The sequence below is a fragment of the Oryzias latipes genome, chromosome 14 (genome assembly GCF_053564925.1).
Source record: "Oryzias latipes strain Hd-rR chromosome 14, Olatipes_Hd-rR_3.1".
NCBI lineage: Eukaryota > Metazoa > Chordata > Actinopteri > Beloniformes > Adrianichthyidae > Oryzias > Oryzias latipes.
This window is the reverse complement of record NC_136250.1, coordinates 11,865,708-11,892,196: the sequence shown is the minus strand read 5'-3', so window position 1 is coordinate 11,892,196 and position 26,489 is coordinate 11,865,708. Positions and strand designations below refer to the sequence as shown.

General features: G+C 38.9%; 1 protein-coding gene across 3 annotated transcripts in view; it reads right to left on the bottom strand.

Moving 5' to 3' along the window:
• The window catches only part of tiam1a (TIAM Rac1 associated GEF 1a), a 57,674-nt gene that overhangs the window by 9,375 nt on the left and 21,810 nt on the right, over positions 1-26,489 (bottom strand). For 2 of the 3 annotated variants that reach the window (XM_020708811.3, XM_020708812.3), the window contains exons 3-17: positions 23,921-24,570; positions 23,063-23,337; positions 20,888-21,154; positions 20,559-20,790; positions 18,872-19,044; positions 18,163-18,387; positions 16,789-16,974; positions 14,221-14,367; positions 14,033-14,107; positions 10,231-10,401; positions 9,325-9,429; positions 8,419-8,500; positions 7,914-8,000; positions 6,020-6,232; positions 4,191-4,324 (exon numbers count right to left, since the gene is read on the bottom strand). In XM_020708811.3, coding sequence (XP_020564470.1) covers positions 4,191-4,324; positions 6,020-6,232; positions 7,914-8,000; positions 8,419-8,500; positions 9,325-9,429; positions 10,231-10,401; positions 14,033-14,107; positions 14,221-14,367; positions 16,789-16,974; positions 18,163-18,387; positions 18,872-19,044; positions 20,559-20,790; positions 20,888-21,154; positions 23,063-23,337; positions 23,921-24,563 — 3,015 coding nt within the window. In that variant the 5' untranslated portion in view covers positions 24,564-24,570. The remainder of the gene's footprint in view (positions 1-4,190; positions 4,325-6,019; positions 6,233-7,913; positions 8,001-8,418; positions 8,501-9,324; positions 9,430-10,230; positions 10,402-14,032; positions 14,108-14,220; positions 14,368-16,788; positions 16,975-18,162; positions 18,388-18,871; positions 19,045-20,558; positions 20,791-20,887; positions 21,155-23,062; positions 23,338-23,920; positions 24,571-26,489) is intronic. The other variant, XM_011483332.4, reaches the window with a different exon arrangement.

Here is a 26,489-nt window from a genome sequence, read left to right as displayed (position 1 = left end):
GAACGCATTAAACAACAGCACTGTAATGTCATCTTATCCTAAGGCGTCTGTCCGCTTTTTAAATCCAGGATGGTTCTGCCTAACCAGGTCATCTCCTGATTTCCACTCTTCCTGTACTGCCCAGGTGTTCAGGAGCAGTTACAACACATAACACAACATTACATAAGACCAAACACTATATCCTCCTGCAAAAAAAAAAAAAAAAGTGGGAGGAGAAAGAAGGGAGGAGAAAACGGTGTCACAAGGAAGCAGCGAGTAGTCCGAACCAAACACCATGAGGAGAATGGATGGTTGCCTCTTCTTTAAACGCAGCTTGGAAAGAATAATGACGCTGCATCACAAAAAGGATGGCAGCTGCCACAGCAGATTTAATCTAAAATCGCATAGTTAATCTCAATTTATCTAACCCCTTGATGCCTGAATTTATTCCCAGCTATGAAAAAAAAACATTTGACTTGAAGCTAAATGAAGCTAAATGAAGGTAATTTCGAAGCTGAAGTGGTTTGGTGCATATTTACATCAATAGGCGTCAAAAAGTTTAAAACCTGCAGCACACTTACCAGTTTTAAGAAAAAATATGAACGATTTTGGAGTCATTTAAACCTAATAGTTAAACAAAAGTTGCCCTATTTAATGCGTTCATATGAAAACAGCCCTAAACTGAGGATTATGGTTATAAACTCCCAATTCCAATTCTTTTTTTAATTTCATCTGGATAACAAACTAAGTAACCCTTGGAAATTTAGTGTAAGAGGAGTGCAGCATAAAGGAGGAGCATGGGACAAGCACAGACCTGCTTCCCATTCTCACAGGCACACACATTCTGAAACCTCTTACAGTGGGGGCCAGAATGAACTCCATACAAACAAAAAAGTACAAACTGTACATAACTAACATCTAGCCGTGTCTGTATAGTTGCTTCAAGCTGCACTGGCCATCAATTTAAAAGAAAAAACAGTGTGCTCTTGTTATTGTCAGTGAACAGGCTGCAGTGAGGGGTGAGCCTGTTCAGTTTCAGCTGCAATCAGGAGAACATGCAAATCCATAAATCCGTTTGAGGAAAGATGGGCTGTACCAAGAGATTTTAAATATTTAATCTGAAATGAAAGGGTATTAATGTAACTATAAATATTTACTTGAAGCATCATTTTCAGAGCTCAACCACTTTTCCCCCTTTTCAGAGTAAAGGAATTATTTTAAAATAGTAAAATCCCATCTTAAGTGAAGTGAAGGATGCAGTCTGTTTATATTATGTACCAGTTATAAGCTTTGTTATTTAAAAGAGTACAGTAAATTTTGCAATTAACTGAATATTTCAGTTTTCAAAAGCTGTTCATTTTGGTTTGCATACATTTTGTGTAGACAGAGCTCCATCTAGTGGACAACTGTGTCCTAATCCAGTACCAAGAAGCCAGTAATATAATGTAGGTTTACTCATCTGTAGAAATGTTGTCTTGTAATTAAATACATTTAAAGTTTATCTTTTATTATTAAATTAATTTTTTAAAAATGGCTAAAAAAAAGAAATGTAAAAAAATTATTTATCTCTTAACTATATATCCTCGAATCTTAGTGTATCAAACTTTGAATTTGGCAGTTATTAAAATTGCACTTTTGAGCAAGAAAACACGAGAAATCATGCACTTTCTATTGCCCTCTTAACATAATTTATATGCATTTGGTAAATTGACTGGCATTTGACTGCACCAGCAATCACTGTCATCTCTATTATCATTGCAATCTTTGTTTTATTCTTTGGTTGGATTTTTTTTTTTTTTTTTTGTAGTGGAGGTGGCTGAGGGCTTTGTTTAAAATAATGAACATTTCCATTTCCTCCGGCTAAGCAGACATTCATTTATCTCCACTAAATGATGTGAAACACAGTGGAGAAAGAAGTAATTAGAGTCTGGGGATAATTAAAACTGTCCCACTTTGCTTGTTCCTCCGCAGACGTCTGCCACCGTGACTGCTGCAGGCGCCGGGTGAAATGAGGCGAGACAAAATCCTCCACACCTCCGTTATTTTATTAAAAGGAAAAAAAAAATGAAACAAAAGAATGACAGACATAAGACAGGAAGAAGCCACGAAAACTAAAGACATTACATGAGTTTGGTAGTTGTCTTTGAATGGTCTGCTGAGAGAGGTTGCAGAATGTTCAGACGAAGGTCAAGGCTTACTGCCTGCTGGATAGTTATAAAGATGGAGCTTTTTAAACGCCAGCAGAAGCTGTTTATGATAATGAACAGCAGGGGGTTAGTGGGCAGGACAATCCAGAGATCAGAAGAAAAGGAAGGACATTCAAGACAAAGGACAGCACGAGGAGACTGGATGATCAGGGGGAGAAAAAAAAACACGAAAGAAAATCTGTTGTTTTAGAGAAGGAACCTAATGACATTGTTCTCCGTTACGTGATCAAATATGACAGCTAATCAAATAAGAAAAGAAAAAAAAGCAGTAAAGATTGAAACGATAGGCTAAAAAAAGCAGCAGATAGAAATTAGGACACAAACCAGACAGACGTGAGAGGAGGAGGTGAAAGACTCAGGGGCGAGATGAAAATAACAGGCAGAAGAGCTACACAATACTGCTGCATTACTTAAAGTTAACAGCTAATTTTCATTTTACTCTTCAATCCATCTACCTCTATGTGACACATTAATAAGTCTGTGTGTTAAAAACCCACTCCAATAAAATTTGTGTTTTTGGTGTTTTAAACATCTTTTTGTGGCGGTTTTCTGATGGAGGGCATTTATAAAGTAAATTAAACTTTAAATTGCATTTCTTATTATTTCTTTATTTAAATTGTTGTGAATCAGGAGCAGACGAAAAAATGTAGTTAGAAAAAACTGAGGTAGATGTAACAATCGGCAGACTGCAAGCTTCCTGCTCCCTTCTAATGCTTCCACTTGTAGACATGTAGATCCATGTATGTCTTTTCTTTTCTCGTCTGATAGTTTCGATATTTCTCGCCTTTTTCGTTGAACTGCTAATCTTTGATTGGTGGTATGAGGGGCTCCAAGCTAGCGGGAGCGAGTGTAAACAGATGGGTGACAGGAAGTGGGAGCGGGCTTGCTCCATACCAACCGTCCTGCCTACAACTCAGAGGTAAATTTCCAAGAACTACTGCCGCTCTGCAGAATATATGTCCAAGAACTCAGGCTTTTTATTTTAATTTTATTTTTTTTACTTATTTTGGCTAAAAACGGCATAAATATTGTTTTAAAGACCACTGGGAATGCTTTTACAGTAGATCAAAAGATGATTGGAGTGGGACTCAAATGGACAGTTTGGAGTTCAGAAGTGACTGAAGACAGTTTAACGAGTAAACAAACTATTCTTAACCATTAAGGATTCTATTTTACCACATTTTTAATCACAGCTATAATCTACACTTTGAGAAAAAGTGTCTAACAACAAAGTAAGAAAAAATAAAGATATAGAAATTTTATAAAGCTTTTCTAAAGCTTGAAAAATAACCTTCGGTTTTAGTGTCATGAATCTTAGAACAGCAGTTCTTTACATTTTTAAAAAAACCAGAAGAGATGCTGAAACAACTTTAAACTTTTACAATTGCTTCTTGTTCCACATGTCAAATGGAGAAACCTCTGTTTCCAGCGTCTGCATTTCTCTCATCCCCAGTGGCTTTTTCTCCGACTCACAGAGCCGTTGCACTTACAGGATTGGACAGAGCTAGATCTGGGACTCTGGACTCAAGCCCACTGACACAAATCGGCAACAGAGGCACTGCGTTGCCTGAGCCATCTTCTTACTCATCTTTTGTTCAAGGCCAAGCTTTCAAACTGAGACACATAATAACAAAAATGTTTCCAGTGAAGCCTGGCTATCAAGCGTCGCTGCAAGAAAATGGAAGTGACAACCGTATCCGAGTGAGACTGGCTGGCACGCGGCCTTTCCCTGCAATCACTGCGCCAACCCTGATCAGACCAGACATCATCTTAATTAGAAAGTGATGCTGTGCACTCACTCTTCCAATCACCTGTCTGTGTCCATTTCTCTTCTCCACAGCGTACATGCATGCACACGCGCACACACACACACCTCTTCATATGTATAGATTGACAAATTTACACACACATTTTTTTATTTTATTTTTTTCATGGAGCATGTCAGAGGCTCAGTCCCCCCCCCCCCATTTTCTGCAAAAAACAAACAAACAGATCATATTCTACCTTATCTCCAATCTCTATGAAGGTCCTGTTTTCCTGAAGATCTTCAGAGGTCTGATGGGTAAGCTGAGGTCGGTCCTCCAAACTCTCATCTGGGCTGTCCGGAGTAAGACCTGACACACCATCCAGGATGTCCTCTACAAAAGAAACCAGTAGACAAGATGCATCAACACAGAGCTAGCACTGGCAGGTGACATGATTAACACTGATTACCTCTTCATCCTGACACCTGTCACTGAGTTGAATATGAATATTATCCCTCAAGGTTATGCTATAAACAAAAAAAATAGAGCAGACTTTCCTCTGGTGTTTTTCTGTTTTCTTGCTCAAAAGTGCATTTTTAATAACTGCCAAATTCAAAGTTTGATATATTCAGGATATTTTACTCTTCTTTTTTTCACATTTTAATAATTTTGGTCATCTAAAGGTGTATTTTACTAGCCAGAAACAATATCACTATTTTTTTTTCAATATCAAATGACTATACAGGTCTGCAACCTTCAATGTTAAAAGGCCTAAAAAAGGTATATTTTTATAATTACCAAAACCCACCAAGAGCTGCAAATTCCCCATTTAAAAAAAGAACAGAAAACACTTCTGTGATGTTTTTTTGGCCATTATGATATTAACTATACAATATATCTTTTGGATATTGACAATAAGAGATCTAAAACAGTGCTATATTTTTCAATAACTAACTGTTTAACTTTTTTTACTTATCATAGCAACATTAAGTACCTTTCAAAATAAAATCCCCCTGTGTCTGATAAGATCCTCCAGCTGCAACAGCTTTACTTGAATTACAAGGAAATGAAAGCTAAATCAAACATTTTCTTATATTATGACTTCATCCATTTTCCTTGTTTTACTATTTATTATAAACTTGACAACATTGGTGTAAAATCCAATGTTTTTTTTAAATCTGTATATTTGAATGCAATTATATTCTTTAAATATTTTGCTTCTGAATAGCAACTAAACACTGTTGTGCAGCAGAAAAAAGGAATATTTGTTTTAAACCTTTTCCGATAACAAACCACTCTTACAGTTCATTAAACATTTGCTTTAGTTTTACTCAGTTATTATAAATGTTAAAAATCTTAACATAAATGACAAAACCTAATTAACTAAAACTACAAATACATTTTTTATTCAATTCATTTGCATTCTTCTTTAAAACCAACAAGCCAGAATGAAGGGATAAAAGAGCCTCAAGTTGCAGACCCCTGAACTATACAGTAAATGAAGCTTTATTTCGTGTCTTTAAATTTTAAAATCTTTCTCAATGTTAAAAATGTATGTATACTGCTTTTTTAAAGCATGACATCATCTGTGACCTCCATCTGGCTGCTGAAGTGCTTTACTCTTCATCTGACCCTCTACATATGGCACATCCTCCAGGATGACACTTCTTCCCTGCTGAAGGGGTCATATTAGTATTCATACTGCTTCCAGTCCCTGTATAAACAATGCCAGCTTGTCAGCCTGTGCATTACGAGCCCTTGTTTTAGAGGAATACAAATGGTGCCCTTGCACATATTTAAAAAAGGAGGTTAAGGGAGGCTGGCACTGCCTGTAGGTGACTTATCAGACCGCATCCCTGCATAATTAGTAGACCCCTCCCTCCGTTGCCAGGTACTGATGCATTTCTTTTCCAACTATGGAAAGTTTGAACTTTGATGGGGCTTCCATGGGGGATGATGAATCTCCAAATAATGTACAGAGTTAAAATGATTTTTAATTTTTAAAAATATAAATATCCATTTTCTTAACTAAATGAGCCTGACAATACAGGAAATATTACAATCCTGGCATTAAAGGTGAAGTCTAACCTTGGCTCTGGGAGAAGATATCTGTGGAAAGATCATGGTCCCTGTCAGAGCGTCTGGGTGGGTGGAAGCACAGCACCTCCGGGTCCAGGTCAGGTAGGGTGCTGACGTTCAAGGTAAGCGTATGGTTTGCAAACGCAGCTCTCATATCATCCATTTGGAGGGCGGATGCAGTTTTACCGTTGAGGGATAAAATCTCATCCCCTGATTTCAAACCTGTTGGGTTGGTCAAAAACATAAAAAAGAAAATCTGTTAAACTCAGATTTAACTGTATGATTAAAAAAAAACATTTGAATGTGTCTCATAAGGCTTGGTTCAAGTTATTTTTAAAAATATTCTTTCCACCATACTTCTTTGAAAGTAATCAGACATGTTGGAACTCTTGTGTGTTTCAGTACATTAAAAATGCATCCCTCAATGCTTGCTCGCCTGCTCGAGGCAAACACTGATCTAACAAGAGTGGACGGATTTGGGAGGCAAAGTGCAATGCCTGTCTATTCCTGTCCTTTGGTGTCGGTGTATTTATGCAGGAAAATACTGGAATGTTGCTTCAGAATCAGTTTTTGGTCTTACCTCTAGCTTGAAACACCTATGGCAGGATTTGTTAATTGAGAACTACCAGTAGCGTTCAAACAGACTAGTAGTGACAAAAATCGTACCTGCCTGCTGTGTATAATTAACTCACACAGAGGGAGATTGGTTCTGTCAGTACTTGAGCTAGAAATAAAATCGCCAATGAAAACAAACTAAGATCTTTAATATAGCGTTATGCTAACATTTGCACAAACATGCAGATGGCTGAGTACTTTATAGACTCATGAGACTTACATTTAGCCCCAAGTTATGACCTAGTTGTCTGGAATATGAAATGTCAGCTGAGTCTTTTAGGCCTTAGAGAGTTAGCCCTCCCAGCCACATACAGAGTATGAATGTGAGCTGTTGGTAGTGTGCATAGTCTATGGTAGTGTGTGAAGATAAGTGTGCTTTTACAAGAATTAAGGCAATAGAGTAAATAAAAGACCATTTGGGGCAGCCTGTCTAGAGCTGAACTGCGTATCTCTTTCATTCATGTTTAGAATGCATATTTCTACATGCACCCACATGAGAGTGCACATGTGAACCAGTTAACACAACCCTTAACAAACGTCTATGTTCCATAAAAATAAAGAGCAGCTTGGCGGAAAAGGTTGCATTGTGTCAGCCTGATGTTCAGCTTTTTCAGCACCGGAGGATGGTGTGTGCAGCTGTGTCCTCTGGAAAGTGGCCGCCTGCTAAGCTTGCAGCTTTTAGATTCCTAATACACTGGCGGGAACAATGTCACACTTGAGTAACTTTGGTCTGACCTCAGGGCGCAGCAGTGGTTCGTGTTATTTTTCTATACATTAAGGGTGTAGCTGCTCAGTGACTGCATGTTTCTCCAACCCATTAGGGTTGCTCTGCCTTGGTGAAAAGATAGGGGCCAGCGTGTGGGGGATGATCTTGGGACTCAGCTGCTCATATCAGACAAAGGAAAATGGATCTACTGCTCCAGTGCACCATTTTTTACTGATTATTTTCTGATGTGCAAAGTTTTTTATTTTTATTTTGTAGCAGACCAGTCTGATTCATGAAGGATATTACAGTCAGAGACTATCATAATATGCTGTATATTCCAACGGATTGATTTTGTTGTTTTCATTGTGATGGTTTGCATATCCATGCATTTTTCATCACTAGATGACCTCCCAGTGAACTCAATTTCTATATAATATGTGCAACAAAAAAAAATGTTTAAAACCTCTGTCATAACCTTTGCTGCAGCATAACATTACATATGCTGAATTGTAGATTTATGCAGGAAAAACATCAAATGCATGCAATATAACGAATATTTTGCATTTTTTTCAAATTACATACCTTTAGATGAAGCCAGACCTCCTTCTTTAATTTCTGTGATGTGAAGCTGCTGCACACTCTCCTCATCTATAACTGCTACAGAGAAACCTGTACACACAGATGATTAGACAGAAAAAAAGAAGAAAAAATTAGTTTCTTAGATGTTTTTTTTTAAAATTACATAACAGTATGCATGGCTGCACCACGAATAAAAAGGATTCTGATTGTCTTTCGATCAGCTGTGCACACAACAGCTTATATTGCTTAAAATTTCTACCAAAACACAGGACAGGACTGAAACTCAGAATTCTACGCATTTGAATTTTTAGATTCCAAATAAAGACTAAATGGAATTTGACTTGTTTTAAATGTTGCTCTTTTGTTAGAGCATTACTTCTGCTGTGTGAGTGGTGCTGTGTCAACAAATTACACATAAATGGACCTAATAAAAACCATAGAAATTATCAATTTCATGCATAAAATTGGTGTGTTAGAAACTGAGGGCTATCACAACTCACAACCATACCATATCCAGCGGTGCATGACTCTGCTTTGTCAAAACGGATCACCTTGGAAGGTTTGGGACAAATCTCAATTTCTTTGTAAAGCTGCAAAGACACATAAAAGTACATTTTGTTAGAATAATTCATATTTTATGGAGGGACGGAAATGTGAGATGGATGAGGTCAGGAGCAGGCGATTTCTCTTAATAAAAAAGGAACTAGTTTATGAATGATTTTGACCCCTCAGTGGAGCGAAAACATTGGGTCAAAATTTAGGTCAACCTTGAGATGTGAGTGGAAGTTCAAGCAGGGCTCTGACCTCATAGCCAGCCAAATGCATAGATGCAGCTGTGCGTATGAAGCAATACATGGGGAATGAGTGAATTGTGTAACAGTGTTGCAATTTTACAGACAACAGATAAAAGAGTCCCCGATCAAAGCACAAAGAGAAAGGAGCTCTTTGAGAAAAGTAAGTTATGTAATTATTATTGACAGTAAGGGGTTTAATGTGTCACTTGCAGCCCACACTCAAAAAGAGAAAGCAGTTCACTGTGACTCAAGTAGGCTGGCGAGGTGTTTTCAAAAGGGTTTTATAGTAGGAATAATGACAAAAGAGCCCTTTGTAGACTCATAAAATCTAGAATATTTATTTTCATAAAGAGCAGAAAATGCACTGAGGAAAATTACTTTTGCTTAATTTGCATTTTTACAATACCTGTTGAAATATAAAGATTTTTGAAGGAAATTAAGTTACATAGAACTTAATTATAAAAATGTGCACGTATATGTGTGCTTTTCAAGGAACAAAAAGTCATTCATGTTTTATTGTGATCAAAAAATTACAATAAAAAGAAATTAGAAAGAAAGAAAAACAGAAAAGACACATGCATTAGCATAACTTCAGCACAGTTTAAAAAAGTAATTCTTACCAAATCAGATATATCTTCTTCAAATTTGGGAATATAAAAAAGCATTTGGTTGTCAACCCAAACTTTTATGCGGAGGTAGTGGCCAGATGGATCGATCGTATGGTTCTGTAGGGAATAACCCGAAAATGAAATGACAAAAAATAGACAAGCACACATGATTTTTAATCAACCCAAATAAAGCCGATTGAAAAAGAAGCTCTTTGTTAAGGAATGTCACACTAAAGACATAAAATACAGATTTTATTTAACCCCTAACACCTATTGACACAAATATGCACTGAACCACTTGTGCTCCAAAAGTACCTTAATTTAGCATTTATTTGAAGGTAAAAACATACATTTTTTTTCTATAGCTGGTAATAAATTCAGACATCAAGGGGTTAAAGGCTATCAAAAGGAAATGGTTTGGGACTGTAGTCATAACACAGTAACCAGTACAGCTTCTAGTATTTTTTGTAAAAAAGACTGCTCTAAATAGGTGTTGTTGCTCCCCTTTCACACCATTCATATAACTAAACACACATATTACAGTTTTATTCAAAGCAGTATTAACATTTGTTATCAATAGTTGGTCTCAGATGCATTAACATAAATAAATTATTAAAAATTAACATTTTCTTTGTCAGCAAACAACAGAATGGGAAAATTCCATTCCACCTATCAAATACCGTACATGGCTGCAGTAATAAAACTGTATATTTTTGCAATACTTGCTAAAATAGATCCTTTGAAAACCTCAAAGCTCGGCTGCTGCCAGTAACAGTATAGCAACATATGAAAGAGTGCTGCAAATCGCAAAATATGTTGGAGCCGATCAAGAAAATTGTTGGGCAAACTGTCAAATGTGTATTATTTTCAATCCAAAAGAATCACCTTTTAATAAAACAACGTCTTCTAACGACCTACCTTGCATACAGAGCTCAAGACATCCAGCGTTGTCTCCCCAGGTTGTACAATGGCCAGAACAGGCTGATTATTTGGCAAACACACCCAGGAAGGCCTTAAGTAATCAGGAACCCAAATATCATTGTCTGTGTTGTGCTGAGGAAGACTTTTTGTAGAATCTTCGGTTTTTCTCTGAAAACGCAACAAACAAGCAATCAGACTTTTTATAAAATGACCATGCACAGACTTGCATTTTTACAGGGGTATGTGCATTCTGTTCAAAAAGTGTAACCTTTAAACCCATCAGATTAGCTTCAGACAGCAATCTGGCTGCCATTTCAGCCTCTCCTCTGACTTATCTAATTCTGTTTGACCTCACATTATCTGAAACATATCTGCCTTCTATCAAGTAACAGCGTCTACATTTTTCTTTCATTCCTCCGTAACGGCTACCCTCCTATTAATCACTGCCTCTCCTTCTGGTGCCCTTTCTCCCTATCTGTGCATCACTCCATCAGCCCCCCCCCCTCCCCCAATCTTTCATTTATGTCACCCAATCTGCCGATGGTTAGCCATCACGCTCCGTGAGCCCCATGAAAATTTCTCTGTGTTTTTTTATATCCATGCTACGAAACGGGAGACAAATGAGATCAGCATTTGCAGAGATTTTTCCCAGAGATTTTTTTGCAGAGATTTACACAGACACCAACAAAGTACACATATTTTCCCAGACAGACAACAGACTGGGGGGCCTGTAACCAGTACCTCCCCCAACTCCCTGTCCTCCCAACCTCGCCCGGCACCATCTGGCTTCCCTCCTGGTCTATCTAGGATTCCTCTGCTGGATGGATGACAGGGTTCCAGGAGGCATATTAAACTCCTCTGTTATTTGATGCTCTGTTTGCTAACAATGGGATTCCCAGCACTGATGGTCCTAACTGGAACAAGTCCATCCGGCAAGTAAAGTTAGAGCAAAAAAAAAACTGGGTTAAATATTTTGCTACAAAGTTTTGACGATTGATGATTCTTTTAAATCTTAATCTCAACTGTGCATACCTGAACAAACTTTTTAACATTTCTTTTTTATGCTACTGGGGCCGCTACAGCACCAGCTGGCTATTGCAACCTTTTCTCTCAATACAGCCAGAGCTAAAACGAGAAATAAAGTCTTTCCTCCAAGGAAATGGTTCATTTTGAGCATGATTTGGCACAAAGTTTGCACCATCTCCTAATTTAAAGACTCTACAGAATTACTCAGGTTTCTGGTTATTTTGATTCTGCACATATTTATACCTAAAAACTATCTTATTGGTACGTTTCTTGTATGCCTGAGATCATTTCTGTGGCTGTCAGCCTCAGCAAGTCTCATGTTTTGTGATTCAAAAATGTGTTTTCTGCTAAAAAAAAAAAAAACATTTGAGAGAACAATTGTTTGCCATTGGTCCTTGGTAAATAATGAAGAACCAATTGATTGCAAATCTATGGGAAATTAATCCGTGAATCTTTTTCAACATAGCTGACACATAAGAACATGTGAGGTAGAACTTAAGGACCCTCAAGATGCAGTGTCTGTTGTTTAGAAGCATGGTATTGGCAGCAGTATGAAAGCAATTGAATAAATTCCCAAACAAAAACATCCATCTAGCTCATACCTTGAACTAATTAGTAGTGTTAATCAGGAAACAATAAATAAAATAGGGAAAATAATGATGTTTCTGATAATCAAGTAAAATAACAGCAGTAAGAAAAGCATGAATTAGTTGCAGATGCTTCAGGTGCAGAAAATGCATTGTGTACGAAGAATCGTTTAAAACACAGGAAGATAAAGTCTGCTTTAAACTTTCATAAAACCTTTACAATTTCTCCAATTAATCCACACAGAAAAGCAAAAGTGGATATCTGAAGACATTAAAGCCAGAGCTCCCTAGCGACCTCAAAGAAACGCTCAGTGGTGTAAAAGGCAGCAGTGATTGTTCACATCTTTCAGATAACTCACCAAATTGGAAACCAGAATAGCAAGCACGTCTTTGTTTCATGAACGGAGGCAAAAAGTCTAGCTGGGGGGCTAAATTGCTATTGTTCCATTTTATAAGCACAAAAGTACACCAGATACGTCTGAGATCTCTCTTGAGGTTTGTATTTGAGGTAAATAATGACATGCCTTTAGCCTACAGCTCCAAGAGTTGTATTTCTTTTGCAGAGATTGTCACACTGAGAAATTAAAAAAAGGCTTTTTGTTTAGCCTTAGGAGGCATATCACTATAGACACAGGACAGTGTCTTTTTTTATTTTGCTTTGTTCGTAGCATAAGATAAAAGAAAATCAAAAGACGACCGTGACCTTATTTTAATTTACAAAATAGAAATTTGCTCAATATCTTAGTTTCCTAATTTAAGTTATTAAAATTGTTTTAGAGGTCTATTTAATGCCTCAAATTACTTCCCTTTTTGCACATGAAAACACACTCCTAACATCTTCAAAGGCTTCAGATGACTCAGTTCTTACTCATCTGTGAATATGCATATGCCACACGTTTTCATCTCAATTTCTCACTTTGCTTGCATGGACTGCACTCATACATTCTCAAGTGTTAGATCTGGCTCTATTGAGAAGGATCAACTGTCCTGCTGCAGCAACACAATTTGCTATCTTTGATAAGTCAGATCAAAGAACTCTCCACTGGTGGGGGGCTGGTGCCCACTAGAGCAAAGACAAGATTAGGAAGAGGTGGGAAGGAATGCAGAAGCAAACAAAAGTGAGGGAATCATCTTTTCTGAAACAACCTTGCCAGTCTCTGAGAATTGTCTGCAGACGTTCTGCAGACATACGTGGGAGTGTTCGAGTAGAAAATTTCAATAAAACCGCACAGCTAGGTGCTGAATCAGACTGGGAGCAGTAAAATCATGCACTCAAAATTGGGATGAATTTCTGGCAACCAGAGGTCCTGAATAGTTATCGTGGACAATTAATTGTCCATTTTTTTGTATATCAGCTTTTTTTTTATCCAGTGAGCTGACGAAAGGTCAGTGTACAACTTGGTTATTTTAGCTTAGATGCAGTCGCCCCTCTTTGCATCTCCTACATTGTCCTGCCATCTGATTTGTTACACAAATCATAGGTGAAAACCGTCCCAAGTGGAAGCCGCATGAGCATGGGTAGGGAGATCGGAAGTGGGGTTCTCACACATGGAGAGTTAGTGTGTATTAAATCTAACTATAATACTTTTGCATAGAGAGGGACAGGTTGGCACAGGGGGACCCAGTCTTGGGCCTCTCTTGTGGCTGAATAGTTAGGCAACAGAGCGAACCCTGATTTCCCATCTACATGTGATTTCCCATCTCCTAAATGCAACAATTACTTCTACTCCATGCCAACGGTCCCACCCACAACTCAGAGACCGATTTGCTGCAGCCCTGCAGAAACTATGCCCTGAAATCAACAAACACAGGACTAAAGTCTGAATGAAATCATGAAATCAGGGAATGAAGTGGCTCTCTGATGCGTTCAGCACTTGTGGCACTTCACCAAGATGTAAGCTGGTGTGCCAGATGGAGATGAAAGGGGATGCGCTGCAGCCTAAAGAGAGCACACAGAGGTCTCTCTTTGTCTCCTTTTAACCTCAAAATCAAAGGACCCATGATAGTCATGTTTTCTGGTCTTTGAGCATTTGCTGAAGAAAGGGAAGGGTTGAAGATGCCTGCACAGGGACCTCCTTAACCATATCTCAATTTGTATTCTTTGTCTTGTCTGGGTTCTAGTGGAAGCTGAGTTGAAGAAGAGGATTTTTAATTTGTTGTGCTTATACGGTCTTCAGATGACTTACAGATATCTCACTGGCAGAATCTTCAAACATGCGCTCCAAAGGTTTCCTGGAAAGCTCCCTCTCAACACAAAACACCTGAAAGAAGATAGGGATAAGCCCTCAGAGGCATCCAAATGTATCTTTTCTGTTTTTAATCAAAATCCTGTCATTCAATGAAGAAGCTTTAACAACGACAATGGCTAAAAAACCTGATCGACTGAAGGTCGCCCCTTGGTCTTCCTCCTGGAGGCGGTGTCCAGACCCCAGAGGGAGGAGAAGCGGCTACGCCGTTTATTGAAGGTGCGATTCAGGGACTGGTTCCGCCTCCTCATGCTGCTTTCAGTGCGGGCAGACACCTGTGAGAGATAAGACCGAATCAAACATAGCTAAACCTCAATAGCTCAATAAAAACAGATACAAAGAGATTTTAAAGTAACATGGCTGGCACTTTGTAAAACATTAAAGACAGTAATCCGATCTTCAACTTGTGAAAACCACGCCATGTGATTTCTTTAAAGAAAACAACTAAATGTTAACACAATTAGCTCTATTTTAACATCAATTATTTGTTTAATACACATTTTTGCACACCACTCCTTTTTGCTAACTCATGTTCACTGTGTTTTTTGCACTGCAAATACTTTTATGCACAACATGTATACACAGTAGATGTGTCAGCGTGCTATATCTTGGCAGAAAAACTGTCTGTAGGAGCCTTGCGTAATCCGTCTGCTCTTCTGTGTCGACTTTGAAATAAGAAACTTAATTCTGATCAGCAGAATAAGGTAGAAGAATGAAAAAATTGCACCTTGTTTGAAGAAGAATTAAATTCATGGAGGAGATTCAAGCTTTTGTTAATTTAAGCATTTTTTATGTTAATATTTTGATTATTTGTGGTCCGTTTTGATTTATTTTATCAATTTTGCTGTTATGTATGTGGCAAAGATTTAGCTTTTACATAAAAAGGTTCAAAATGCTAAACAGAACAAGGGAGGAACTGTTGTAGTACATTTTGAGACATTTATCAAGAAAATAAAACTGTAGGAAAAAAACTACAGCAGACATAGTAAATGCAGAGGAGACTGAGGGAGACAGAAACAGACAAAGGAGGTAGGAGTGTAGGCAGTACAGGGAAAAGGAGGGGCAAGGGGCAGAGAGCGCTAAGCCTGTTTGTGGGAAAGTGCCTCAGGGATGCCGGCTTACTAACAGAGTTTGTATCGATTCACCAATCACAAAAAAAATGCTGTCGATTTAGGGTGCTGCGTTTTTCTGTGCATGTTTCTGTGAGTTGAAGGGAAAGCTACTCGGCCGGCTCCCGTGGCCTCTCTCTGCCATTAGAAATTCCAGATGTATCTTCACGAAATGATCTCTTTGCTCCTTTTCCAAGAGGAAATTTTGCAGACCCTCAAACAAAAACGAAAGTACATAAAACTATCACATAAATTAACTTTGTATGAATTTATGTAAGATCTGGTTGATATATGTGTTATTACACCAAAAAAACATTTTTCATCAGAGTTTTAACTTGCTTTTCAGAAGAGCAGACGCACAACCAAGTGTTTTATAATGTTCATTCTTCAAGAAAAGAAATTCCAAAGTGGTATTTTGCTCTGTTTACGCATTTCGGTGTATTTCTCTAAAAACCTGGGATGTGAGCACCAGCTCCTCCGAATCCGTTTAAGGGGGGGTTATCACAAGCTAAAGCAGACCAGTGAGAACAGCCCCTTCCAGGAAGAGTCTGCGGCTGACACTTTTTCTTTTTATATACACAATATGCACATTCATCTTTCCAAAAGCTTGGATGTTGTTTGTTTTTGTGGGCGAGACGCAGACACGCTGCTGAGGCCGACTCTTCTCATGAAATGGGTGGCACCCACAAGGAGCAAAAGGCGGTGCCTCTGAGATCAAGTCGTCTTACTTCTGGGTAGGAAAATAGCTGGCGAATAAAACTCATGTTTCACCTAAAGAAATGTTATTTTGTGTGCCAAACCACATATACATGGATATTGTTTATTATGAAAGGCTTAAGAATAACATGGTATAGGCCCTTCATATATTAACTATTTTTGCTGGCTGACTGGGCAAAAATGGCTTCTGCTAGCAGGGTGTGAATGCTCACTGAAAGGATGTAGATGGCATGTGACAATGTCTTGATAGGTGTGACATGTCAAAAAGGAACAACGTCTTCTATGTGGGGCAGAACCACAGAGGACAGCCTTTGCCCTGCATCAACATTAAACTATTGCTTCTTCAACATTTTCCTCCCTAATGTTTATCATTAAACAGGAGATTTACTCACAACTTTCAATTTTAAGTTGGTATGAACAATTTCACTCTCCTGTTTTTTCTCAGTGGAAATTGCTTAAATGCAATTTTATATATATAAACAAATTCAAATGTTTCTTGCGTGAAAACAAACCCACATTACATATTTATTTTCATCCTTAGTTAAGGTGGAGTGAATTAGTTAGAATATTAGTCAGGCAAAGCAGGAATTCTTGCTTTCTTAGTAGGCGCAGGTGACAAGACAGTCAGAGCAACACAAACACACCCACTCTCCAAGCTGTGCTGCTTGAGGATAGGCAGCTGAGAAACTAACTGGCAAAATCTGCAGGAACATGTACGAACACGTGAGGGAAAAGTTCAGAGAATGGAAGTATGAGTCTTTACCAGAATTACTGCACAGCAGGTTGGAGGACATTTGGACTGTCTGGGTACAAACATGGAAACTAAAATGTGGAAGAAAGAGCTTTAAAATAAATATACAAAATATTTACCAGAGCATGGAAAGAAGAGACAGAAAAAATGCCCAGTCGACCCATGGCTGCTTTTGTAGGACGTGAAGCAAAACCCAGAAGACGTTTGGGGTTAGGAGGTTCACTTCCCTGAAGGCTGGCCAGGTAGCAGCGGCATCGGAAGAGATCTATGTGGAACCGCTCCAAGTTCTGCTCCCACAGAGAGATCTAACAGAGGCAACAAATACAAAGTGTTGTAGTTATTAAGACACATAAACTTTTTAAAAGTTTTAAAGTCCCACTCTTATCATCTTTTGATCTATTTCAAAACAGTTCCTTTTAATTGTGACTATGCCGTTTTTATCCCAAATCAAAAATCGGTGTCGTTTTCTTTAGCATGGTTCCTGCCGAGCGGCAGTAGTTCACTAGACATATGCCTCACAGTTATTGGCATGGAGTAAGCCTGTTCCCACTTCCCATCACCCATCTACTAACACGCTCTCCCACAAGCTTACAGCCCCTCACACCCCCAACATAACATCGCCGGTGCAACAAAATTGGCAAGCAATATTGGAGTTACCCAGCCGTACAGTTTAGATCCAGTTTCCAGCTCGGACGAGAAAAACGAAGACGTACATGGATCTATTTATCTGCTAGTGGATGTATCAGAATGGAGCTGAGCTGTTGTGTCACGCTACAAGCTTTTTCAAACTGCATTGTTTGCATCTGCTCCTTATTCACAACAATTATGAATAAAGCAATACTCAGAAATGCAATTTTAAGCCTAATTTACTTTATATATATCTTCTATCATGGGAAAAATTACACAAAAAAAATGTTAAAAACACCATTTTAAATGAATCTATGAATTTTAAAACACTAAATGGAGTAGAGGGTAAAAAAATTAAACATGCATAATGCAATAGTTGGTGTTACGTGGTTCTTTGGCTTGTGGGATGGATGAGTTGGAGTGCTGAAGCCCCTGAAGAGAGGTATTACTCAGCAACTCAACCCCCATCAGTTGCTGACCTGTTGTTCTGTGTGCGCAGTGCATTATGGGTCGGGCTGTGGGAGGTGGAACACACTCACAGGAATAAACTAGACTTCATTTGCACCAAGAAAAAAAAATGTATTGTTTGAGGGGCTTTGGAAAAGGCTATTTCACCAAATAATTATTTCAAAAAGAAATAATTAGTTCCTCATTAAGTAAATATGTGCATATATTAGAATACATGCAAATGTATGTGTGGATGTGTTCGTGTTGGGAGGTTATTAGAGTAGATTTAATGGGTCAAAGCAAAGCAAAAATTTTAATCCTACTCTTAACTACTCTAAAAAACTTGGTAAAACATTGCATGTTTTTGCATTCCTTGGTATAGCTTTTCTTTAACAGTTTAACAGTTTCTGGGTGTGCACCTGTTCAACTATGGTCTTTCTTTTCTTTGCATCAGTGACTGTGGAAAGCTGCATGTCTCCCATCTTTTTCATTTTCTCATCCATGTCAATCTTCTGCTCCAGCTTGCGGATTTCGGTCCGGAGCAGCCGCACGGTGTCCTCTCTGTGGTGCTGTCGAGCAAGCGCAGCAGCACACGCAGAGTGGATCGCTGTAATCCAGTTCTCCAGTTCAGTTTGGCCTGATGTCTGACAAGACACACAAAGAGTCAAATAACTTAACCTTTAGAGGAGCCGCTTTTTTCTCATAATTATTTTGTTAATTACATGCTATATTCAGAGCCGGAAAGTCTAGGTGGAAAGCTGCCATTAATTTGGAGACATTTCTGTGTGTACACAATAGTCGCTATGGGGAAATGGTGTCACAGAGTGACAGAGTGGCCTTTAAACATGTCAGACATAAAGCAAACACACAGGCAGGGGACTTGCACATCTTCAACACATAGATAAAGGTCACGACTTTGTGTGTCAGGAACATGGACACAATTCCTGCACATATAAAAATAGGTTTAAACCTAAATCCAACCATCTATGGATGATGCTAAATGGAAGGATTAAAAAAAAGATTTTCCAGAACTATATATTTTACAGAATCTTCAATTCACCCACCACATTATGGGCAAAAAGGATTCAAAGTTAAAATTTCCAGAAATGGAAATGGATACTTCCTTACCTGGAACAGGAAGGCATCTCCAACCGAGTTGCTGAGGCAAAAGACAAAGTCTTTTTTGGGGTGTTCGGGTACTGCTTGGACAATGCTGTTCTCCACCCAAAGAGCGTGTTTGGGAACACTGTTATTGTCAAAACCTGAGCGACCATCTGATTCGTACAAAAAAAGGGTCCCGCCTTTAAAAAACATAAAGGAACAAAGTTTAGATATTTAAAAGCAGCATATACAACTTCACATTTACCTTTATTCATTTTGAAACAGCAGCAGCAGCAGGCAGAGATAGGGTTGCAGATGCTGCATTTCATTAGATTAGGTACGGATCCTGGTGTAAAATTAAACTGGAATGAGGTTGAGCAGACGTAATGCATGACCACAGAGAAGAGTGCGAGAGAGGACAGCAAGGTTGACAGCCAAGGGCATGGAATGTGTTTAGTCTGATGTAATTACAGTCTAATAGAAGAGGTAGTGTGGGAGATTAAATGTGCTGAGGTCAGGGCAAGATGCTTTTCTTTATGTTACTGTGGCTGCTAGATGTTCTTTTGAATATTATGTTTGTCACTCTAGGTATTAGAAAAAATTGCCACACGTTTTCAGCTTTTTTTTCAAGGGTGAGAAGCTCCCATGTAAGTTTCTAATTACAAACTCTTCCTAAAGCAGGGGTCTGTGAGCCTCTACACGAAAAGAGCCGTTTAGGTCAGGCATGAAAAAAATCATGGAAATATGAAGAGAAGACGTCTTTTTTTGTCATTCTAAAACATGTTTTTGCTCTTGACAAACGCAGATATGAGTTCCTTTCAAAATAAGGGACCTTGCGCTACATCTATTCAACGAAAAATGTTCATGGAAAATGGACTTTTGTTTTTAAATAACTCTATTTTGGTTCATGGGCTTTCATCTTTTTCCCTTTTTACTAATGTTAACTTAAATATAAATATGACTTTAGTGGTTTAGGATCCAATAGAAAAAGTATTTTAAGTAGAATGTGCTAATTCTCTTTTCCCCTCTGAACAGTAACTATACATTTTTTTGCTGCATAAGATAATTTACTTTAGACAACCTGTATATTAATAATAAATACAACTTAAAAAAGATCCACAGTTTTGATTATATTTTGCTCAGTATTTGAAATGTGTGCATGGTGGATCAAACAAGGTCTCATGATTGAGGATATGTCAGCAAATGAATAAAAAAAAATATTTTATTATTATAGGTTTATCTTGGCCATACATTTCTAAATATAACAAACTCAATATAAATCAGTGTCGATTAAGTCAGCTATTTTTTTTTTAAATAACTAAAATGATCTCAGACAGAGCCACAAAGGACGGGTGAAAGCGCCACATGTGCCTGTGGAGCTGAAAGTTGCAGACCCTGGTCCTAAATTGATAGCAACTAGTCAAACAGTAAAAAACAAACCACTGCTAACTTAAATGCTGTTATTATTTAAGAATTATTGGCCCTGTAGGTTGAGAATAGATATTTTGTTGTGCATTATTTTATTCTCTCTGGTTTCGCTGGAACCACAACCTGTGTGACTTTAGGACATCAGAATTATCTTTTCACCAATAAGGGACCCCTAAATTATGCAGCATCTAATGGAAACTGACCTGCTTTGAACTTAAAGTAATAAAAAGACAGAATTTTAGACACAATTATGTAATGTGTATCGGAAAAAATGTTTTGGCAGTACCCTTTAGAGACACCCAATAGTTTTTCCACTTGCGCCGTGTTGCAAGTTCCACCTTCTTGCTTTTCTTATGAACCAGGAAGTTCTTCACTGCCAGGACCCCAGCTTTTCTGACTGTGCCTTGTTCACAGTCCATCACACTGTCGGGTGGATATGCAGTGCTGAGTGTGCCACTACTCTGCTCATCACTAACAGCAGAGCCTGCTTCCTCCAGACAGTCGCGGCCCTGATTCCTCTGTAAAAATATGGAAAGGCAGAGATTTGAAATAACATTAATCAGATCAGAATAACACTGATTTTTAAAAAGATTGAAACATTTAGGTGCAACTAACCCAGACTTGACTGTTCAGCTCCTTACGGAAATTTTCATACACTCCTCCCCTCCCTCCATCTCCTCCTCTTCCGTCTCCTCCACCTGCGCTGCTGCTTCCACTGTCACTCCCGTTAAAAACACAGCTCTCTGTGGCTGAGTACACTGAGAAAGAGGCTGACATGGCCTTACACCTCCTCCCGACCAGTTCTCCATCTCCATCTGCAGCAACGCCGTCAATCCCGCTGTCCTCATATTCGCTTCCCTCACTCAAGACACCAGAAATGTTCTGACAGACAAAAAACAACAACAATAAAGGTCTGATTTACATGTGGACTGCATTGTTTTCTACAAGACGTGCATGAAGAGCACCAAAAAAGAAGCACTCTGACTGACCTGAATAACAAATCTGTCAATCTAAATTATACAGTTAGTTCTCTCCAGTCAACATGACAGCCTCTCTAGAGAATTGTGGGCTGACAATGGCATGTATAGGAAGTAAAAGTTGTTGTAAAAATCTGTCTGTTCTTGTTTTTCCTAGAATTTCCAATAAAAGACAGCTTTTCACTTAAAGCAAGAAGTGTTCCTTCCTTTCACCAAAGAGGGGCTCCCTCCATTCTTTTCTTTTTTTCTTTGTTTTGCTGTTTTGTCGGTCTATTTATATCTGGCAGCCTCCTCCGCCAAGATGGATGAATTTATAATAAGCACTTAGGGTGATCTGCTCTCAGAGGGTGCTTGTGAGTTGTGGGGATGATCTGAACAAAAATCCTTCTTCTGTACTGACCTATTTCATTCATTTAGTCATAGAAATTATATCAAATGGTCTAACTTTAGACCTTGTGATATATCACCACAACTAATTCATTTCCAGTTCTTAAAATTAATTAAATCCTAAAGCAAGATTGTCTTAAATGTTTATTTATAATTATTTTCTGTTTTCTTCATTAAAGAGCAACGTGAGTAAACACACACAAGCTCAGACATAGATGGCCCTGGTTGTCAACAAGATGTTAATTGGTGGACTGGCTGCTGTCCTCTGTGACATCTGAACTCCCTGAACTTCATGGACACTGGTAAACAAAGTCTCCTCACAATAAGATTAGTTCAAGGAGGAAAAAAAGTCAGTACAGAACACCAGATAAACTATAGTGCAGTCACGTCACATGCGCCATTGTCCACCATTCTGCAAGTCAAGCTCCTATTGTTTTGATACCAAAATCTGCAACTTTAGTGTAGAATAGTCACCGTTTTATCATGGCAAATATTTATTACTGCTGGTTGTCACAACAGAGAAACTCCAAATTCAAACGTGTCCTTTTAGTAATTTCTGCGGGATGGAGACAGTAAAAGCGATGGATTGCCACTGTCAAACTGGAAGGGTGGCAGTTTACGGATGCCAGCCGATTCTGTAGTGAATATTTTGTGTCAGCTAAGCCTATAGTTACACTTCCTTAAAAGTAATACTTTTTTAGGGATTGGTACCATTTAGGTTTCATCCGGGATGGTGCCAATCCATTACTTTTGAAAGGGCTTGCTTGAACCAACACGTTTTTTTGCTTTTGACATTGACTGAATAACAGAAAACACGCATACTTTGCTAAAAACATGCAAATGTGAGGAAGCAGAATCACAGGTTCGTCCAAGGTTTGAATGGGCTTGAGCTGTTTGTTTCTCTCTGTCGGTCTCTGCTATCGTCATCCGCGTCATGTGAATGATAGATTATTATTGCAATATATTATATAGAATATAAAATTCTATATAATATAAATATTCGAATATAAAATTCAAATATAAAATATTTGAATTTTGTCCAAATGTAAGCATAGATCTTAATAATATGTAACCCAGGCTTTCAACGCACACACCGCCACCTCTTCCTCACAGTTTGGTGCTCTGCGTTGTTTGTATGTTGGTGTGAGGGACTCTGTAAGAAGACGTCAGTTCTGATCTGTGGCAGACCTAGCAGACCTCTCTTTTGTCGACATGGAGGAAACTGATCAAAAGGAGACAGTCAAGTTGACACGGCAAAACTTAAAATGTCAAAGATCTCAGAGATTTACTCCCAAAATGGGGGAGAGGGCGTCCCTGCAGGCGCTGTGATGTCCCGTGCAAAGGGTCTATAGAAAGATGTCCTATACGCTCAGAAGTTACACTTTCAAATGTGTAAAGTTTCCATTTGTGTAATTTGTAATCTAACCTGAGTGGTCTGTGCTCGTCGTCCCTGGAAGGCAGGGCACGGTGCATTCGAGATCCCCAGCATTGACAAGCCCTCAGAGAGACAGTGAGAGCGCCGACAAGGGAGCGTAAAAGCTTCATATCCGCCGCCGTCCTCTTCATTAGGAGACATCAACCCATCCTCTTGTCCATCTCCATTGCACTCCACTCTGTGGCTTTTAATATACCGACCCGACTGTCCCCGTAGGCCAGGACTGTGGCTGCAGAGATGGTCCAAAGACGACGCCCTTTCAGAACCTAGGACATACACAAAGTGTTTTGAATGAGTGTGCTATTTGTGACTGATTTTAAATGTGTGAAGGTGTCCCTGCAGCAAGTCCACAATTACTTTCAACTAGCCCACCGCTTCTGGCAGCACTTTAACCTCAATCAGTTAAGTTAGCAGGCACTGCATGCTGTCACGCTGAAGCCCTCCAGCTCCTGCTCAGCACACGTTTGACTAACAAGCCCGTGATCAAGTAAAATGCTGCAAGTGATGGATGGACGTGAACCTTCAATCAGCACATTTTGCCAAATCATTTCCTCTACACAGAAAATGGATGCAATTTTTTTTTTCCGTCTCAGTGCCATCTTCAGCTTCACCCTAAAGGAAATCAGCAGCCATTATTACTTGTGCATGCACTAACATTCTTCTTAAAAAACATTTGTGTCGACAAATCCACAATATATTGTTGACATTGGAAAATAGACGTCATGAATTACAATTTATGTAGGCATAATTTGCAGGACTTTGCAAAAAGAATGAATATTCATTCTCTAATTGGTATAAGAAAACTGTGAGTTTTCATTCTGATCATCATAAATGCTTCAATGCATTTACTTGCACCACCTCTGGGGCATGTAAACTGCTCCTCCTCCTCCTCTTCTCCTCCATCAATCATCTCCTCAGTGCTGGTGAGATGCTCCGGGCTCAGGTCGGATAAGGAGAACTCCAGGCTATCTTCTCTCCACATGTCTGCCGATTTTGAGCGTTTCTTTTTAAAGTTTCCTCCATCTCTGGAGCCCTCAGTAACTCGCTGGAGGTACCTTTCCTCCCCTGCTGCTTCCCCCTCCCCTTCTGAGTCCTCCCCCCCATCCTGGGGAACAGTGTCTGCCTCTGAGGTTTCAGGGGTCGGGGTTGCCAAAGGGTCCTCGTCGTGCTGGTAGGACTCAGGTCTCATTGTCATAGCAACACGTTGTGTCCAGTGAGGGTTCACACCGAACTCGCTTAACTCATCAGTGGCGTTGAAAGGCTCCAATCCGTTCTCCACTAAGGATTGTGGGATGCTTGGGGTGCTGGAGGAACGAGTTGAGGTTGCCGAGTTTCTGTGCTCCTGGTTCAGTGATGAAGAGTGCGTCGGACGGCGGGGGACTCCATGCGTGTTGTAAAGGCGGAATGAGCGGGATGTATGCTTGCGGGAAAGATGTCCCGCCCCATCACCATAATAATTTCTGACCCCATCTTGGCTCTCCGCGTTTCCCATTGTTTAACTGTGGAGCAAAGAGGAAACATGCATTTCAATCAAAAAGTTCTGATTTGTGATCTTCATCACAGATGTGAAGTATATTTATTTATTAAACTTATTGAATAAAATTCCTAAACGCTCAGCCAGAGCCACAGAAACACGTCTTTGCTTACCTTTGGTAAGATCAGCAAGTTTTTACCAAATTCGGTACCAAATCTGTAGTTTAAGAATGAAATGAAAATTGTGTTTTTGGTGTTTTTAACGTGTTCCTCAGAGGACTTTTTTTTTTTAAATAAGCTCGAAATTGCACTTCTGAGTATTTCTTTTTTCAAATCAATGTGATTCAGGAGCAGATGAAAAAATGCTGTTTGAAAGAAATTATTAGTGACGTAGAAAACATGCTGGGTGGGTCACAAGCTCCGTGCCCTGAGCTCACAGATCTGCTCTGGCTGCTCTGCGCTAATAGCTTAAAAGATGATCGGAGTGGGACTTTAACGCATACAAATCGGATAGTGTTAAAATTATAAAAATGCATTAATAGAGTGACAGAAATCAGATCAGCTGATACATAAAACACATTTGTTAGAAAGGGGAAGCAAACAAGAAATCAAACATGAATTTAACAAATCACGCCTCACCCTAAGACATTACTGTTTGAAAAGACAAATGTTTAAATTGTTTTTTTAAAATCAGTCAAATTGACAAATTTATGCTTATAATAAAAGGTAGCAAAAGCTGTAAAGTAACACTGTGTCAAAACTTGTATGAGCTGTAAATAATCTTCTGCTAAAAGCGATAATGGAACTGAAATGAATCTTGGGAAATTTGCCTGTAGCAAGGACAGGTGTGATACCACTTGGAAAGGAGTGTCAACCAAAACTATTGGAGCCTAGTATCAAGTACAAGCTCCACAGACACTATACTTTATCAGGGGTTTCTGATGTACAAATGCAGGATATTTTGAACAAAAAGTACTACTTGGTTAATGATATATTTCTTACTGACATATTTCAGATGTAATTCCATTCAGAACAAACTGATTGGGATTTTTTTTCATGGGAAGAGTAAAAAAACGTAAAAGTCAGATAGAGCTTTGGCTTCAGATCCAGGTAAAACCAGCTCAGTGGCCTTGTGGTAAAGTGTCCGCCCTGTGACTGGGAGGTCAGGTGTTCAAATCCAGGCCGAGTTATACCAAAGACTCTAAAAATGGGACCCAATGCCTCCCTGCTTGACACTCAGCATTAAGGGGTTGGATTTGGGGGTTAATCTACCAAATGGTTCCCGAGCGCGGCTGTGTCTGCTGCTCACTGCTCCCCCAGGGGATGGGTCAAATTTGGAGAATAAATTTCACACACCAAGGTGTGTGACAGCTTTAACTTTAACTTTAAAACAATTATAAGCAAGATTTCTACATGTTAGTTTCGAACAGTGATCTAAAAAAAACTTGGTGCTGTAGTTTTTGTTGTGATCACATTCCCACCGCTGCTGCATTCTTGTCATGACACCTGTGCCTGTTCAACTGCACTTTCACGCACATTTCTGATCAGCCAATCAAAAAGCAGCAGCTAAGTGCATTTATTTTTGCACATAGGTAAACATAAGAATGAGGAAGAGAATAAAATTAAAGTACTTTGTGACAAAGCAAGTTAAATCTAGGATTTTAATGAGTGCCACATTCTGAGCAACTAGACACTAAAAAAGTGCTAAAAATGAAAAGGCAAACCTTTTACAAAGCTGCACTTAAAAGACAAACACAGAATAAATTCCTTTAGTAAACCAAACGTCTATATTTGTTGATCATTGCAGCCTAATTTAAATTGAAAAATAATTTCTCTTATGTAAGCATCTGGATCTGCTGACAAACGCTGAACCCGAATCGGGCTGTCTCCTGTGAGTCATGCATCAGCAAATTCACGTCATCAAGCTGTCAGTGTGAGCTTAAAC